Source organism: Lissotriton helveticus, chromosome 3_1, assembly GCF_964261635.1.
Source record: "Lissotriton helveticus chromosome 3_1, aLisHel1.1, whole genome shotgun sequence".
In the NCBI taxonomy this organism is placed as follows: Eukaryota; Metazoa; Chordata; class Amphibia; order Caudata; family Salamandridae; genus Lissotriton; species Lissotriton helveticus.
In genome coordinates, this window is record NC_136061.1 from 800,671,735 (window position 1) to 800,691,471 (window position 19,737).

Sequence of the window (19,737 nt, forward strand, 5' to 3'; positions counted from 1 at the left end):
GTGATGGACAGAGTATCTGAGTTAATCAGAACACTCCTACCCAGTCAACAGATCAGGGCTTGATCCATCACCGTTTTTTAGCTCACTGCACCATCCCAGTTCAGAGCCTGGCTACATGCAAATTAGTCTGTCCCTGGCCCAGTGCATTATGGGAACAGGGCAGACCAAACTACCAAGCCAATTCTTTACTGGAAAGGAAACAAGCTTCCGGGGACCGGTTTCTGGCATTACAGCCGTCTTTGGCCCGGCTTGCTTGAATCCTGATGGTGCAGTGAGCAAGGGACTCACATCTGAGCATACCCTTCCACACTTGTGGTGGCCAAAATGATTAAAAAAGTGGGTGGTGATGGACAGAGTATCTGAGTTAATCAGAACACTCCTACCCAGTCAACAGATCAGGGCTTGATCCATCACCGTTTTTTAGCTCACTGCACCATCCCAGTTCAGAACCTGGCTACATGCAAATTAGTCTGTCCCTGGCCCAGTGCATCATGGGAACAGGGCAGACCAAACTACCAAGCCAATTCTTTACTGGAAAGGAAGCAAGCTTCCGGGGACCGGTTTCTGGCATTACAGCCGTCTTCGGCCCGGCTTGCTTGAATCCTGATGGTGCAGTGAGCAAGGGACTCACATCTGAGCATACCCTTCCACACTTGTGGTGGCCAAAACGATTCAAAAAGGGGGTGGTGATGGACAGAGTATCTGAGTTAATCAGAACACTCCTACCCAGTCAACAGATCAGGGCTTGATCCATCACCGTTTTTTAGCTCACTGCACCATCCCAGTTCAGAACCTGGCTACATGCAAATTAGTCTGTCCCTGGCCCAGTGCATCATGGGAACAGGGCAGACCAAACTACCAAGCCAATTCTTTACTGGAAAGGAAACAAGCTTCCGGGGACCGGTTTCTGGCATTACAGCCGTCTTCGGCCCGGCTTGCTTGAATCCTGATGGTGCAGTGAGCAAGGGACTCACATCTGAGCATACCCTTCCACACTTGTGGTGGCCAAAACGATTCAAAAAGGGGGTGGTGATGGACAGAGTATCTGAGTTAATCAGAACACTCCTACCCAGTCAACAGATCAGGGCTTGATCCATCACCGTTTTTTAGCTCACTGCACCATCCCAGTTCAGAACTTGGCTACATGCAAATTAGTCTGTCCCTGGCCCAGTGCATCATGGGAACAGGGCAGACCAAACTACCAAGCCAATTCTTTACTGGAAAGGAAACAAGCTTCCGGCGACCGGTTTCTGGCATTACAGCCGTCTTCGGCCCGGCTTGCTTGAATCCTGATGCTGGGCTCAGGGCTGATGCTGCTGGCCAGACTGGTGAATAAAGCACCTTGCTGGGTCTTTGTTATTATTATGGCTGTATACAGTCATACCTGCCCTCATTCAGAGAGCACTGTTTACTTTTCTTTTAAATGCCGCAGCTTTGTTTCCTTTCAAATCGTTCCCCCTTTGCCAAAGTTGAGTGTCTGGGGTGAGGTGTGAAAGCTAATGATTTCACAGCCCATCACAGTCACACACCCCCAAAAAAACTGCAGGAGAATCACAGACACACCATCATGAAAAAATATTAAATGCTCTCTTCACATATGTAAGCAAGAGACCCTATTTCTATTCAGAGTTTCACACTCCACTTATGCTGCTATTAAGCGCGGAAACCTTCATGTTTTACTACTGCACAGTGTAGTAGTTCTCCATTTACTCGAGCCAGACTGAGGGAAGGCTGCTTTGCCAGGATTCAAACTTCTGACCTATGGCTCCCAGCAATGTTCAGCAGCAAGCATTTAATTACCAGTTACATTGATCATTGCACATATTGAACAGGATAGGCATGTGCTCTATATGTGAGTATATGTACTCATGCACCAATTCTGCACCTTTTGCAGGGACCTATGCGCAAACTGCAGGGCACAGTTTAAATCCCTGCAGGGCATTTCAGTATTTCATCCTTCTGGCATGGAAAAGATGAGTACCACTGGGATGACAATAGTGTAACTGGTAAATAATAGTGTTAAGTAAATGTCTTAATTTATCCTGAACAATGCATATATGGTGTGTTTCTGGTCGTGCAGAATTAGTTAACAGTTTAACCATAATGCATTTTATTGAAACACACCTTGTCTGATATGCAGCTGCATCCATACATCATCAGCAATAGGTACGAAAGATCCCAATAATGCACACGGGAGTGACACATTTGGCCCTGTCTGGGTAGCGGGGTAAAGGACGAAGCATCACAGACAAAAATGCATGTTTTGTGTGTTGCGTTGATAATCTTTGTACCATTTCTTTGTGTACCCGTTGTACCATTAGGTCCCAATGGAAACTTCAAATGATGTCAGTAATGGTGTCCGAGTTGAGTTATGTGGTACACTACAAGATGTTATCCTGTTTCAACGTGTGTCCTTTCTAAGTTTTTAGCAGAGTGAATATGCATGCAATATTGCATTTTTTTCCTGTATGAATGTGGCTTTTTATGATATGGTCACTTTGAGCATGTTTAGTTGACTCCTGCAGATTTAATGTAGTGTAGGCACAATACGAATATACATTTAGGTGTCTGAATGTACATTATTTGGTCAAAATCACATTCATTGCTGCTGTTGTACATTTATGGCTTGAAATGTGCGTTGCTGGGACAAAAGTACATTGGTTGGACTGAATCTCAATAGTATGTCAGGGTGGTGGGGCTAGCTCCGAAGCCAGATTGCTGTGTTCCAGAGTCACCTTTGATACTCCCACTTTGGAACCAAATCGGGCAGAAGCTGGCCTTCGATTACTCGCCAGAGGCTAAATCTGAGTGCAGGAGCAAAGGATAAGATGCACAAATAATTTTTTTCGAAAGGATTCCATCAACCAGTGCCTGAACTAGGGAGGAGCTGGGCTCCGGTCCACCGAAGAGCAATCAATATGGTGCAGAGGAAGTGCACACAGTAATCAGCAGCACCTTAGTAGGATGCCCAACTGCAGCACCAATCCAGAGGAGGCTGGGCTGCTTCTCGACCCAAATACAGACCTGAGCTGGTGTAGCTGGTGCCAGGTCCGTGCACCTGAGTCCCTTCAGTGTACCAGCCTGACTAGGATCCTGCATTCCATCGTACGGGATGGCAACAGAATTAGCTACATGCAGCACCCAGGAGGAGACTATAGCGATACCGTGGTTTGAGACAAGCTAAGAGGTGGAGAGCCCAAGACTTTTTGACAGCTTAAATAAATTGAGAAGGGGGCCGTTTGAGCCCCATGTAGCAAACTAGGTGTCTGCTTGGCTCAGAGCTGTCATTTGGGGCCACTTCTAAAATCCCCCCCCCGCCTCCCCAGCCCTCATGGACGGCACCTGATGCTTCCCACATAGGTCACACTATAAAACAAAGTGCCCGCTCCCTCCCAAACTCACCATAGGAAGACTTTTCACTGATTACCACAGGTTAAAGAGCATATCCTGTTAAACATTACGTGGACAATTTGTACGTGTTTTCGGATGCCGAAAGCTTAAGCAAATTTCTTGTTCCTTCCATGTCAATAAGCTCGATGCCTTCCCCTCTCAGAAAATAGCAAATAGGAATTTGATATTTGTGACTTCCGACCAAATGTAGGTAGCATTTCCTAATTACAAAATGGGCAATTAGGAAATGATATCACCATCGATTTGTAACTGATGGTAACCAGGTGGAAAAATCAAAAAGGCACCCAAAATGCACCAGGATCATTCCCAATGGTGGTTATGTACATCCTGGCAAGGAGGATAACGATAAGTACTTCACAGGTGACTGCAAGATATATATGTATTTATGTTGGTTGCCAGTAGGTATAGTTAGGATGTAGTTTCCATAGGAAAAGCGTTTTTTTAACTTGCCTATAACTTTGGTGTCGTTTGACGAATCTTCCCGAATTTTCCTAAAAAAGTTGCCCATTGATTCTCTGGTCTAGTGCGCGCTATATAGTACAAAAAATAGAAAAATCAGTTGTTGGCCTATATATGGATGTGCGTTGGAAGTCTGGCAGAGCTAGCCTATATTTGTGGTCCCAGTAGTGAAATAGCAGCAGGCGGCAGCGCAGAAGGTTTATGTGCCTGCTGCAAAGAACATGTACCTGATGCAGATCACAAAATGCATATGATGTAAATAGGTCACTGCTTTTGTCAGAGAGATCCTTTTGTTACTTGCAGTTTGTAAGTTAAAATCCTAACATACAACAGCGAGCTATTAACTGTCATCTAAGATCTGCATGCAAACTGCAAGGAAAGAATTGGAGCGTTATATATAGTTTATATAGTCTGAATTCAGCAGCGTAATAGGTCAGAATGTATGAATCTCTGTGGTTATACTGAATAAGCAGCTACCTATGTTATGACATCTTTTAATGTAATAACTGCACTTTCACAATTGCTTTATTAACTTTCCTGCTTTCTCAAATTTGCTTTAAAATGCACCATTTGTCAACGCTTTTTTCAATATTTTCTCGGGGGGAAATCCCCCCGAACCCTCCTTAGGGTGTTCGGGCTAGCTCGCTGCGCTCGCTCCCTTCGGTGCAGTATGATTATCATTTTACGCCCACCACTTTCAAATGTCACCAGCCGCCCCTGGCCTAGTGATGGGTCCGGATGTTTGCACCTTGTTGTCCTGGAAGAGTCTTCGAAGTATCACGAGATAGGTGACTCCTCCCCTGGACTACAGTGCGCATGGGCATCCTCTCCATCTTCAGTTTTTTTTTTTCCGCCATTGGGTTCGGATGCTATTCCTCAACTCCAACTTCGGAACCAAAACTTTTCAACTTTCTAAGGCCAAAAGGCCTTCCACCTCGACGGTATTGTTCTCGTTCGGTACCCCTTGACTCGATAATACTTTCCATCTCGATCCTGTCGGCGACGCGGGCCATTGGGCCTTTTCGACGCCACGTGGGCCTGCTGCCGATGGAACGGACCCCGTTTAAAAAGTGCCCACAATGTCACTCCAAATTCCCACATACTGATAAACATACAGTATGCAACAAGTGCCTATCACCCGAGCACAACGAGGAAAACTGCCCAGCTTGTGCTCAGTTCCGGTCGAAGAAAACTATCCGGAACCGAAGAGCCGCTAGACAAGAGATGCAGCGGCAGGCACCGGAACCGGAGAACATTTTCGATGACAAACATGACCTCCCAGAACGGCGGACTCCGATCTAGAAATTGTCACCGTAGAGGACCAGTCGTACTCCGATGACCAGATCACACCGGGGCAAACCGCGAGTACCAAGCCCCGACCCCGCTTCCATCTCAAGATAAGGTTCCGGTCGAAGCATCGCCTAAAGGCCTTAGCCGAGATCGACAGACTCCTTCAGAGGCCCCGCCTTCAGGCTCGGCTCCGAAGATCAAGCCCAAGCCTTCTGAGACCCCAGGAACGAGCAACACTCTTCCCAAAAAGGCCGTCAAACTAAAAAGGGTTGTCGAGCCGAAGAAGCTAGTCCATACAAAAAAGGGTGTCGATCCCAAAAAGACAGTCGACCCGAAAAAGGCAGTCAAGCCGAAAAAGAGTGTCGATCCACAAAAACCAGATCACACTAAAAAAGCCTGTCGATCCGAAGAAGGCTGTCGAGCCTACAAAAAACCTCAAGCCAAAAGGGGTCATCGAGCCCAGAAAACACGGTGAACTGAAAAAAGTTATCAAACCGAAAAAACCCTTCGATCCGAAGAAGGTCGGCGTACCAAAGAAGGTCGCAGAACCAAGAAAGGCAGTACAGCCAACAAAAGACGTTGAACAAAAAAGAGTTGTCGAACCAAAAAAGGTCACTGACCCGAAAACAGCAGTCGAGCCGAAAAAAGCTCCACAGCCAAAGGCCCTCGAGCCAAAGACTCACCACAAACAAGTGACTAAGCCAAAAACATCGGCGCCAAAACCACAGACAGTTGAGGAAGAACTTTTCCATCCTGATCCAGTGAGCGCAGACCAACCTTAACTGTATATAGACCCTGAAACAGGACACGAACAGTTTACCAGAGGAAGAAAAGACCATTGGACACTGACACTTCTTCCCCTGTTCCTCCAAAGAAAAAAGACTTTGGAAAATCTCCTTCAAGGCCTTTTACTCCTCCTCCTTTTTTTCCTGACATGCCTTTTGTGCCTTACTCTCCTACACCTTCAGGTTATGATGACACAGAAAACATGGGGGAAGATCCTCAGGATGATTTTGTAGAACCCGAGGATCAGGATGTACAGGATAACACATGGAATGACCAGAATGATCCTTATGATACATACGAGCCACAACCCATCCCTGACACCTCTACATTGCTACAAAGCCGTCGCCTACTGACGACACCATTGTCTTTAACCAACTAGTGGATAGGGCAGCTAAATATCATGGTGTAGACATGCACACTGACCCAATAGAAGAGGATTTCCTATTTGACACTTTCCAACATCAGAAAAAAGTGTGCGTACACTTCCTATGTTAAAAAGGGTACTAAAACGTATAAATCAGCCCCTACAGCCCCTACTTATATTAAGTCACAGTTGCCATTAGACTAACTAGTTGTATCAAACGCTCGAAAGCGAGCTAATTCACAAACGACAGGGGATGCTCCCCCTCCTGACAAGGAGTCAAAGATATTAGAAGCCTCAGGCAAAAGAGTGGCCTCCCAGGCAGCAAATACATGGAGAATTGCAAACACACAAGCTCTATTAGCACGCTACGATAGAGCACATTATGACCAACTTGAGGGTTTATTACAACACCTGCCAGAACCTTTTAAAGCTAAAGCTAATGACCTAATACAGGAAGGCAAATTTATCACAAATGCTTCCATTAAATGTGCACTTGACGCAGCTGACACAGCAGCCAGGTCCATCAACACTAGCGTATTACTACGCCGGCATGCTTGGCTACGCATTTCCGGCTTCAAGAATGAAGTGCAATCAACCATCCTCAACCAGCCACTTAACCAAAATTTCTTGTTTGGCCCTGCAGTAGATACCATCTTAGAAAAGATGAAAAGAAATACTGATACTGCTAAGTCTATGGGTGCACTTCAGTTTCAACAACCCAGAAGTTCCTTTCGTCGCTCCTCCTTCAGAGGCTCAGGGAGAGGCAACATATCCCAAACTTCCTCTACATTCAAAAGTAATACCCAGAGCACTTTTAATAAAGGTACCAACAGAGGAGGTTATAGAGGCAATAATAACAAGGGCAGAGGATGGGGCGGTAACAACACCAGAGCCTGCACCGCCACCAAACAGTAACTTGTTCACACTCCCTCCAGACCATTTAACACCAGTCGGAGGCAGACTAACACAATTCCTACCAGTCTGGAACACCATTACCACAGACAGGTGGGTGAGACAAATTATCCAGTATGGTTACTGCCTGGAACTCACTTCTACTCCACCCAACATGCCACCCAAACACTGTCCAATGTCCAAAGAACACATCACGCTGTTACAACAAGAGGTCACATCCATGCTAGAAAAGGGAGCCATAGAGCCAGTCCCTTTTCAACACCAGGGAACAGGAGTATACTCTCTATACTTCTTAATTCCCAAAAAAGACGGATCCCTCAGACCGATACTGGACCTCAGACCTCTGAACCAATACATACTCTCAGAGCATTTCCTTATGATCACTCTACAACAAGTACTCCCGTTACTCCAGCACTGCGACTTCCTTGCTACATTAGACCTCAAAGATGCATATTTTCACATACCTATACATCCAGCTCACAAGAAATATCTCAGGTTCACAATAGAAGGTCACCATTACCAATTCAAAGTTCTCCCCTTCGGGGTAACTACAGCACCAAGGGTTTTTACAAAGTGCCTAGCAGTATTAGCAGCACACCTCAGAAGGCAACACATCCACGTGTTTCCATACCTGGACGATTGCCTCATAAAAGCCAAATCATACGCACAGTGTGCAAACCATACGTCTGAGACAATCCAGCTGCTGCACAGTCTGGGATTTTCCATAAATTACCAAAAATCACATCTGCAACCATCCCACATACAACAATATCTGGGAGCAACAATAAATACCTTAGTGGCAAAGGCATATCCAAATCCAGCCAGGATAGCCAACATACAGACTCTCATTCAAAGATTTCAGCCACACCACTCCTTGCCAACTCGAGTGTTCATGCAGCTTATAGGCATGATGGCCTCCTGCATATTCATTGACCCTCATACCCGACTTCAAATGCGTCCATTGCAAGAATGCCTAGCACGGCAGTGGAACCAAGCTCAAGGACAACTAAAAGACCTAGTGTTGGTAGACAGTCGCACTTACAATTCTCTGCAGTGGTGGAACCCACAAAACCTTTCCAAGGGGCGACTGTTCCAAGAGCCAGTTCCACAAGTAGTATTAACAGCGGACGCATCATTGACAGGTTGGGGAGCCCACCTACTTCAATACACAGTCCAAGGGATCTGGACAGTCAAGCAAAAGACACTGCATATAAACCACCTAGACTTGCTAGCAGTATTTCTAGCAATGAAAGCCTTCCAGAAATACTTGTACAACAAGGCTGTGTTAATCCGGACGGACAACATGACAGCCATGTACTACATCCAGAAACAAGGGGGACACACTCTCCGCAGCTGTGTCACCTAGCACAGAGCATATGGAGGTGGACAATTCCAAAAAACATCTTTATCCTCGCAGAACACCTACCAGGGAAAGACAATCAAATAGCAGATCTACTAAGCAGACACAGCCAACAGATACATGAATGGGAGATTCATCCTCAAGTTCTCCAACCATTCTTCCAAAAATGGGTACATCCAGACATAGATCTGTTTGCCACAAAAGAACACTCAAAATGCCAGTCCTTTGCCGCCAGGTTCCCACACCCGTTGTCACAAGGCAATGCGTTATGGATGAACTGGTCAGGCAGATTTGCGTACGCTTTTCCACCAACTCCACTGATTCCATTAGTGGCACGCAAACTAAGGCAACAGTCACTCACAATGATCCTGGTTGCTTCCACATGGGCAAGACAGCCATGGTACAAGACGCTCCTAGAACTCTCAGTAGTTCCCCATCAAAGACTGCGCCTGTCGCCACAGCTAATAACACAGAACCATGGAGAAATCAGGCACCCAGATCCCAATCAGATGAACCTAGCGATCTGGCTCCTGAGGTCTTAGAGTTTGGATATCTTAACTTGCCTCCAGACTGTATGAACATTATCAAGGAAGCAAGGCGCCCAACTACTAGAGCATGCTACGCAGCTAAATGGAAAAGATGTGTAATTTATTGCAATAATAACCAAATCAATCCATTAGATGCCTCCATCCAAAACATAATCTGTTACTTATTACCTCTTCAAAGATTCAATCTGGCATACTCTTCCATAAGGCTACACCTTGCTGCTATAGCAGCATATCTCCAAAACAGACAACACGTGTCCCTGTTCAGAATACCACCTATCAAAGCTTTTATGGAAGGACTTAAAAGAATTATCCCTCCAAAGCATCCACCTTCGCCAGTCTGGAACTTAAACTTAGTACTTACCAGACTTATGGGGCCAACTTTCGAACCACTCCATTCATGTGAATTACAATTCTTAACATGGAAGGTGGCATTTTTGATTGCCATTACCTCCCTCAGGCGAGTAAGTGAGCTACAGGCACTACCCATTCAGGAACCTTTCTTGCAAATACACAACAATAAGGTAGTGCTTCGTACTAATCCTAAGTGTATAGCAAGGTGGTGGGACCCCTCAGAAATTAATAACGGCCAGGGAACAGAGGGGAAATAAAGACAACACTAGAAAGACGGTGTTCCCACAATGGCCACAATATTTCAATACTGGTATAAATCCTATTCTTAATATAATATAGGTGACAGATACACAACAGTCATTTTAATTTTCTTCGAAAGTATGTAAAGCTTTTTATTTTCAATTTCTCAGTGCTTTAATATTTTTGTATTTTTTTCATTATACTTCATAAAAAACATGTTACCACATATACATTTCATAAATATTTCCATGGTTCATACAATAGAAAATATATAATATAACAATAGCTATGTACATAAAAAACAATTTATCCAAACAATTATACCCCTAGTAACATACAATCAATCACAACATACACCACACAATCATGCTCTCACTTCATTCAAAACCACAATCTCTGAAAAAAGAGAGAACTGAATTATAATCGGCAGGAACAACCCGCCAATTAAGGTCTCAAAGCTCAGTATGAGACCCCGCACTTGGTCGACTCGCGTTTCGGTAGCTCAAGGCCACCTTCCTCAGGACCTCTTTCAGACAATCAAGCTCAAATATCCAGGGGACCTAGAATATACACAAAAAATATATACTGTCACCATATATACTCTCAAGGGAAGAGAGAGAACAACACAATATACATCATTAAGTGACAATGCCCAAAGTAACACAGTAACTCATCACATGATCAAGCACGAACGAGTCCTCAGTAAGTGTACATTAACCTCAACTGTGCTGAAGACCGCAAGAAATTACCAAAATACTAAAAGAATGATTGATGCTATATGACTCTGGTAAACATCAATAATTATCTATAGAGTTTTATCAAAATCACAGTACATTTCCACAGGATTCTTACAGGAAAACGCATTAGAGGGCAATGTTAAATGCACATCTACTTACGATTAAAACAGTTTTCTACTCTCTGTCAATAGAGGACGATATCACAAGGATGAACCATGTAAGATGGAAGACCAAGGAGAGAATACTGCAAATGCCTAAAGAATAAGAGAGGGGGCTCAACTATAGATGATCAGATAATCACATTTTTTGTTGCAATGAGGGTGCGCTCCTGATTCATAAGACCATCTTACCACAATATTAAAAGTGAAGACGAAGTTTCTTTGGCGTCAAATTGATTTATGAAGGACCATGCCGGGTTTACAGCGATTCAGTATGCAGTATAGTTGTCAACTGAAACGAAAATATATCACCGTTTAATATGATGAAAGCTATACATATTTGTTGGGGTCTCTCACGTCTATGTTATACCATCCTAAAATAAGAGACTCACCTATTTATTAACGCTGTATAACCCGCTCTTCCATGTATGCTTCTTACTGTTTTTCTTTTTAACGTTTTTATTCCGAAAATAACAACATACCATGCTCGTGGATTACCTAAGATGTGAGAAAAACCAGCATCTCAATTTCTGTATATTCCGAATACAATCATGTCACTCGAGTGCCCAAGAAATGTGTACCTATCTAATGGAGATCATACGGACTCCCGATAGTACCGCAATCTAAATATGTATTCAAGGAGGTGATGTACTCCATTCCGTCCGAGGTTATAACATTCATATTAATCCATGTACGTTAGGTAAAAAAATATATATACATATAATGAGAAGTCCCAAGCTAAGTTATAATCCTTTAAACGGAAGGTGTATATATATATATATATATATATATATATATATATACACAGTCAGGGGACATCACTAACGGCTGAATTATATACCTTAATACAAGAAAGAACGATTACATACATATCTATCCGATGGTACGTTGCTCTGAACGAGCTCTACTTACTCCAATGTTGCACAATTTGTGGGCCGACACGCTCTCCGACTCAAAGCTGCAATTACAAACGGTTGGCAAGGCTCCCGGCTATGTTTTTAAATCCTCCGTGGATGATGTAATTCTCGCGATGTTTGGTAGGATGCCGGAAATAACTCACAAGCGGCGGAGAAAAGCTAAAAATAAAGAGCGGACTAAGATTGTTTTTACGAGAGTGGCAATATAAGTATAATGCAACTCCCAACGACAGAAATATCATTTCCCAGTAAGATACATCCTTTGAAGACGACCAAAAAAGATTTTTGTGGGATGTCCACCTATTGGGTTCTACCACATATTAAAAACCCGAACGATGAAGTTACGGGCTATGTAGGTAGAACACGATGTAACCAGGATTACATGAATATAGTGAGGTAGAGGTACTTGTGGAAGCGCCTATTATCGGACACCAAAGTCACAATATAATAGAAGAACAAATATATTAATGTTCTTCGATAAATCCTCATAAGCTCATATGGTGCGCACAGACATTCATATCAACAGTAAAATCTAAAGGATAACAATGGTTTACTTGTGGGATGCGTTGAAGAATAAACTATCTCAAATATAGCTGGTCGGTGCTAGAAAAAACAAAGGTCACCAGAGAAACTAAATTGTATAACCATCATTAAACACATAGCTCAGAAGCTCGAATAACAGATAACAGCTACGTGTAATAAGATGGCATCTATTTCGTGACATACCAAGCTATCTCTTCATTCAGACCACGTTTTACACAATCAAGGTGATAAATCCGCAGCCACAGAACAGAATATAGATGATGTTACTACTACGACAGTTTGTTAAGTGACGTAGTCTAATCTCTTTGTCATTATACTCAATAACCTCAGATATGATCGCTGAGTCACAGGCATGGCATGAGCCACATCTGTGGTTACCCAGGATGGCAGGTAAACCTGTGATAGAACGTTGGCCATCAAAAGGAGATCTCTTCACCTGACGAGTATGCACCAGCATATCATTAAGGTTCTTATTTCTTCTGTAGGCTAGCAGGGGTAATGGCATAGAAGGAACATTATCATCTGAATTCAAGATTCTCCAGTTTTTATTTATGATGTTCCTAATTTTGAAATTCAAAGTTGAATGGTTTATCACACATGTAATCCGATTTTGAGTTGGACGCTTTGACCCTTGTAGTAGTGCAGCTCTGTCATAATATTTCGCTCTTTTATTGTGGGAAAAAACGTGAAACTTTTTGGATTTATCACCTTGATTGTGTAAAACATGGTCTGAATGAAGAGATAGCTTGGTATGTCACGAAATAGATGCCATCTTATTACACGTAGCTGTTATCTGTTATTCGAGCTTCTGAGCTATGTGTTTAATGATGGTTATACAATTTAGTTTCTCTGGTGACCTTTGTTTTTTCTGGACACGACCAGCTATGTTTGAGATAGTTTATTCTTCAACGCATCCCACAAGTAAACCATTGTTATTCTTTAGATTTTACTGTTGATATGAATGTCTGTGCGCACCATATGAGCTTATGAGGATTTATCGAAGAACATTAATATATTTGTTCTTCTATTATATTGTGACTTTGGTGTCAGATAATCGGCGCTTCCACAAGAACCTCTACCTCACTATATTCATGTAATCCTGGTTACATCGTGTTCTACCTACATAGCCCGTAACTTCATCGTTTGGGTTTTTAATATGTGGTAGAACCCAATAGGTGGACATCCCACAAAAATCTTTTTTGATCGTCTTCAAAGGATGTATCTTACTGGGAAATTATATTTCTGTCGTTGGGAGTTGCATTATACTTATATTGCCACTCTCGTAAATACAATCTTAGTCCGCTCTTTATTTTTAGCTTTTCTACGCCGCTTGTGAGTTATTTCCGGCATCCTACCAAACATCGCGAGAATTACGTCATCCACGTAGGATTTAAAAACATAGCCGGGAGCCTTGCCAACCGTTTGTAATTGCAGCTTTGAGTCGGAGAGCGTGTCGGCCTACAAATTGTGCAACATTGGAGTAAGTAGAGCTCGTTAAGAGCGACGTACCATCGGATAGATATGTATGAAATCGTTCTTTCTTGTATTAAGGTATATAATTCAGCCGTTAGTGATGTCCCCTGACTGTGTATATATTTATATATACACCTTCCGTTTAAAGGATTATAACTTAGCTTGGGACTTCTCATTATATGTATATATATTTTTTTACCTAACGCACATGGATTAGTATGAATGTAATAACCTCGGACGGAATGGAGTACATCACCTCCTTGAATACATATTCAGATTGCGGTACTATCGGGAGTCAGTATGATCTCCATTAGATAGGTACAAATTTCTTGGGCACTCGAGTGACTCGATTGTATTCGGAATATACAGAAATTGAGATGCTGGTTTTTCTCACATCTTAGGTAATCCACGAGCAGGGTATGTTGTTATTTTCGGAATAAAAACGTTAAAAGAAAAACAGTAAGAAGCATACATGGAAGAGTGGGTTATACAGCGTTAATAAATAGGTGAGTCTCTTATTTTAGGATGGTATAACATAGACGTGAGAGACCCCAACAAATATGTATAGTTTCCATCATATTAAACGGTGATATATTTTCGTTTCAGTTGACAACTATACTGCATACTGAATCGCTGTAAACTCGGCATGCTCCTTCATAAATCAATTTGGCGCCAAAGAAACTTCGTCTTCACTTTTAATATTGTGGTAAGATGGTCTTATGAATCAGGAGCGCACCCTCATTGCAACAAAAAATTTGATTATCTGATCATCTATAGTTGAGCCCCCTCTCTTATTCTTTAGGCATTTGCAGTATTCTCTCCTTGGTCTTCCATCTTACATGGTTCATCCTTGTGATATCGTCCTCTATTGACAGAGAGTAGAAAACTGTTTTAATCGTAAGTAGATGTGCATTTAACATTGCCCTCTAATGCGTTTTCCTGTAAGAATCCTGTGGAAATGTACTGTGATTTTGATAAAACTCTATAGATAATTATTGATGTTTACCAGAGTCATATAGCATCAATCATTCTTTTAGTATTTTGGTAATTTCTTTCGGTCTTCAGCACAGTTGAGGTTAATGTACACTTACTGAGGACTCGTTCGTGCTTGATCATGTGATGAGTTACTGTGTTACTTTGGGCATTGTCACTTAATGATGTATATTGTGTTGTTCTCTCTCTTCCCTTGAGAGTATATATGGTGACAGTATATATTTTTTTGTGTATATTCTAGGTCCCCTGGATATTTGACCTTGATTGTCTGAAAGAGGTCCTGAGGAAGGTGGCCTTGAGCTACCGAAACGCGCGTCGACCAAGTGAGGGGTCTCCTACTGAGCTTTGAGACCTATTAATTGGCGGGTTGTTCCTGCCGATTATAATTCAGTTCTCTCTTTTTTCAGAGATTGTGGTTTTGAATGAAGTGAGAGTATGACTGTGTGGTGTATGTTGTGATTGATTGTATGTTACTAGGGGTATAATTGTTTGGATACATTGTTTTTTATGTACATAGCTATTGTTATATTATATATTTTCTATTGTATGAACCATGGAAATATTTATGAAATGTATATGTGGTAACATGTTTTTTATGAAGTATAATGAAAAAAATACAAAAATATTAAAGCACTGAGAAATTGAAAATAAAAAGCTTTACATAGTTTCGAAGAAAATTAAAATGACTGTTGTGTATCTGTCACCTATATTATATTAAGAATAGGATTTATACCAGTATTGAAATATTGTGGCCATTGTGGGAACACCGTCTTTCTAGTGCTAACCCTAAGTTTATGCCAAAAGTTATATCCACTTTCCTTATCAATCAGTCAATAGAATTGCCAGTTTTCTTCCAAAACTCCCAGTCAGTGGTTGAAAGAGCCCTACACACACTAGATGTAAGAAGAGCTCTGCTATATTACGTTGACAGAACTAAATCATTCAGGAAGACAAAGCAACTATTTGTTGCTTTTTCTCCACAACATAAGGGTAATCCCATTTCAAAAACAGGAATAGCCAGATGGATAGTTAAATGCATTCAAATATGCTATCAAAAGGCTAAGCGCACTCTAACAGTCCCCCCAAAAGCCCACTCAACGAGCAAAATGGGGGCATCTATGGCTTTCCTAGGAAATATTCCCCTAGAAGACATATGTAGGGCGGCTACATGGTCTACCATACACACTTTCACTAAACACTACTGTGTGGACGTGCAAGCAAAGCAGCAAGCTGCTGTAGGCCAGGCTGTCCTTAGAACTCTTTTACAAACTGCTGCAGCTGGTACAGGTGACCACCTCTAGAGGAGATACTGCTATACAGTCTATGCTAAGATATGAATTCAGCAGCCCACATGCCTTTAACGGAAAATGCTACTTACCAGTATGCATCTGTTCTTGGCATGTAGGGCTGCTGACATTCATATCGCCCACCCTCCTCCCCGGTGCCTGTCATAGCTGCAGTAATCTGTTATACATACATTTACATGGCCATCTCTTACTTTTCTATACTCCATCTTTGCCACAATGGCGAAAAACAATCTGAAGATGGAGAGGATGCCCATGCGCACTGTGGTCCAGGGGAGGAGTCCCCTATCTCGTGATACTTCGAAGACTCTTCCAGGACAACAAGGTGCCAACATCCGGACCCAACACTAGGCGGTGGTCTATGCTAAGATATCAATGTCAGCAGCCCTACATGCCAAGAACAGATGCATACTGATAAGTAGCATTTTCCTTCTCGGAGAAGTCCAGAGACTTGGCGTGTCAGTAGGTGGGTGTTCAGCAAGCGTGTTGATAAATCGGTCTGGTTGGATATAGCTTGTGGATCAACAGCAACGAGCCCTGCTGATTTTAGTGAGCCAGCTGGCTAAACAGTAAGGAGCAGTGTACCTGACAAGGAGGAGGCTGCTGAGAATATTTAGGGGCATCATTGTGTGTAAACACCTTCTAGGTGATTGACAGAGAAAATGTGTGGTGGCTCATGAAAGTAATTAAGGAGACTGGTAAACCAAATGCTTCTGGCATTACTGGGACTCTGTGGCCTGTGGAAATGAGGTGTTCCAATCCGAGTTGTGGCCACCTTCCTAACAACATACCCTTTTATGTTGCAAAATACCTGCTTACTGTGCTTAAGGAATGACCAGTAAGTACATGTGGTATTCATTCATTGTGCATGCACTCGAATTTTGTCATGGACACTAGAATGTAACAAGGACCTCGGGCACATAAAAAGCTTCCTATGTGTTGTAAAATGTTGGTGCTGTGATACGGTATACTCTAGTGATAGTTTGATATAGTGTTTATCTAGTCTGTGTTTCAAGAAAACTTCATTAACATACCAGTGTAGGTATAGTTGAAATGTTGTAATTTTCCATTTTATGTTTTTCTCTAGGTGTACCCAAGGTTTCAGACATCATTTTTGAGCCTAAGATTTTTGGGTACGGCCAACCCATATCTCTGACTTGTGACGTTACTGGCTTCCACCCTAATGATATTACTGCGGAGTGGTATAACAATGGGATGAAATTGGAGGACGTTACTAATATAGGAAATGGTGAGGACGAAAATGGCTTGTTCAACCTAAGATCAAGCTTTCACTTCAGGCCCACAGCTTTGGATTACAACAAAGATATTTCATTTCTTGTCAGCCATCCTAGTTTGCGGGAGCCTATCAAAAAGCAAGCAAAGATATTGCTTCCAGGTAAGCAGCTAGTGTCAAAAATTACTACAGAACTTTGATTATATTTATTTATTTTTAGTATATTGTAACCCACCAGCGTGCAACTGGGAGGTAACTTTGGGGTGTAGCAATTGTGAACAATATACATGTATGTAGAAGCATATGAACACAAACAGATTCATGCTACAGAAACATTAACATTGATCAAGTATAACACACAGAAAATAATCTTTCCCTGTGAGTATGTTGACAAGTTTGAAACAGAGGAAGATATACACCTAAGCACATAAAGATTTCAACATCTCAAGCGGGCTACAACAGCCCTGGATGCTTTACTAAGGGCAGAGCAGGGAGCACATAAATCATTGAGTGGACGATGAATGTTTGAAGCTCCTTCCTAAAAGTTGGGCAAGAACCTTCTGGAATTAACTCCTAAATAATTCTTGACTGAGCACTGAAAATATTGTTGTACATCTGCACTAAAACATATGATGTCACAGTGGAGTGATCAGGTACGATCGATAAATAGACTTAATATGATACCAAACATGTACTTTAGTTCTTGTTGTTGTAATTGTGGTTCCGTTAAAGTGACTCAAACCAGTGGAGTGCAAGCTGCAGGTCAATGGATCATCCCAAGATTGACAAGTAAAAGAGACATACACTCTTTCTTAACACCATGCAAGTCTTCATGAAGATTTACACCTTTTCAGTGCAGCTGAGGTGGTGATCATTGTGTGTGAATTGACTTTTAGTGTTTGTTACAAGGTATTTATGATTATGATGCCTTCAGTCATCTGTCTACTTTGATTTGCTGCCTCTGACAGTGGGGAGTGTTGTGCTGAGTAAACTGAAAAATGACAACTTGTCACCTAGATATTGGAAAGGGAAAGGTAATATTGGCTATGTAAATCAATGTGATAGGGAATCTTGTTACTTTCTTACAAAGGCTCATTACTTTGAATTCAGTTTTGGTAGCTCATAAAAATTCACCCATTCATCCATATGCAAACCAGAATGAACTAGTCTTTCAGGATTGAAGAATATTTATTACATATGTGCACTTTTCCCTCTCACTCTGACAATGAGTGTTAATAACGCCAGGGAAATCTCAGTCCACTCTCACAACCGGAACTGTACGCATCGAGCTGTTTGCCCTGCACAAGTACCTCTCCCCAAAGTGTGCATCTCTCTCTAATCCACAGAAGCATTGAACCAGCATTTTTAGCATGTAGGACTGTTAATGACATTTATTTTCTTTCTCAACACAGCAGTAACCTGTTATCAAAGTTAGAAATGTTTTTCACAGGAGAGGGGATATAGAGGCCCCTTCTCTGGGGCCAAGAACAGCTTCAAAGCTAATACTTATACAAAGCGGGACTCACTATAATATACACATGGTGAATTGCCAGTAGCAGCTCGTCAAACATTGTCTGGTATACCTGAGAAAGTAAACTATCTTTCTCATGGCAAGGGTCTTATCAGAAAGTTACTTGTAGTGCTAGAGGCACTCTTGTGGTCTCGCACCCTGTGATGACCTTTGACTACCATTATTTTAATTGACTTTGGTGTGTTATTTCATTATTCTATTTTTTCCATTTCAATGATACAAATAAAAACAAAGTTATAAAAATAGGACAAAACTACATACTAAGAAAAAGGGGATGACAAAAGGAACAAAATCATCCTGAATATTCATTCTGAAAAATATAACCCACATAGGAAATGATTAGCAATAATCAAACTAATATTACATAAATTGACATCACATTACAATAATCCTTTAAGACAACAGTGTGCTTGTTAATCCAATGACAATAAAAGTGTCAAGATAATGCCAGTGATTAATGTAGCTGCTGGAGCATGAGGAGAGTTTTGTTCAGTGGCAGCTTTGACTTAACTAACGTAGCACAGAGGGTTAATGTGCCTACTGCAAAGAACGTGTAACATGCATTTTAAAAAGCAGTATTTTATGTGCATTGGTTCATGGTTACTGCTGTCACAGAAATTATTTTCTTACTGTGCACTTCATAAGTGACAATCGTAATGTAGCAGAGGGACCTATAAACTGTCATCAAAGAGCTGCTTGCAAGCTGCATGGTACCAGTTAGTAACTTATGTCTTTTCCCAGTTATTCATTATCCTGATGCTGCTAAAAAGATTTATTTGGGTGGAAATACATTTTTAGTGTTAAAGTCAGTGCTAGCCACTGTGTTATGTTCTGAATCCTGAGTTTGCGCTTTTCCAGACCAAGCACTCTTTAAACATTTTATATACACACTGATTTACATGTATGATTCATTGTCTCTATATGTGTATGATGTAAAGTGCTCTAACATACTACAATGGTATGAGAGATGCTATAAAACAAATGAAATACATGTGACAGAGGTGCTATTTCTTCAATATAAAATACTAAGGGCCAGATGTACGATCCCTTTTTATATGCACGAACGGGTTTGTGAACCCGTTTGCGCATGCAAAAACCTATTGGGCCATGTACATTGCCTAATTTG

At 41.8% G+C, this 19,737-nt stretch overlaps 1 protein-coding gene across 5 annotated transcripts in view; it reads left to right on the forward strand.

The window, feature by feature from the left end:
* LOC144822965 (uncharacterized) overlaps nt 1-19,737 on the forward strand; it is a 441,318-nt gene that overhangs the window by 259,821 nt on the left and 161,760 nt on the right. For all 5 annotated transcript variants that reach the window (XM_078681052.1, XM_078681048.1, XM_078681050.1 and 2 more), the window contains one exon: nt 16,934-17,242. In XM_078681052.1, coding sequence (XP_078537178.1) covers nt 16,934-17,242 — 309 coding nt within the window. The remainder of the gene's footprint in view (nt 1-16,933; nt 17,243-19,737) is intronic.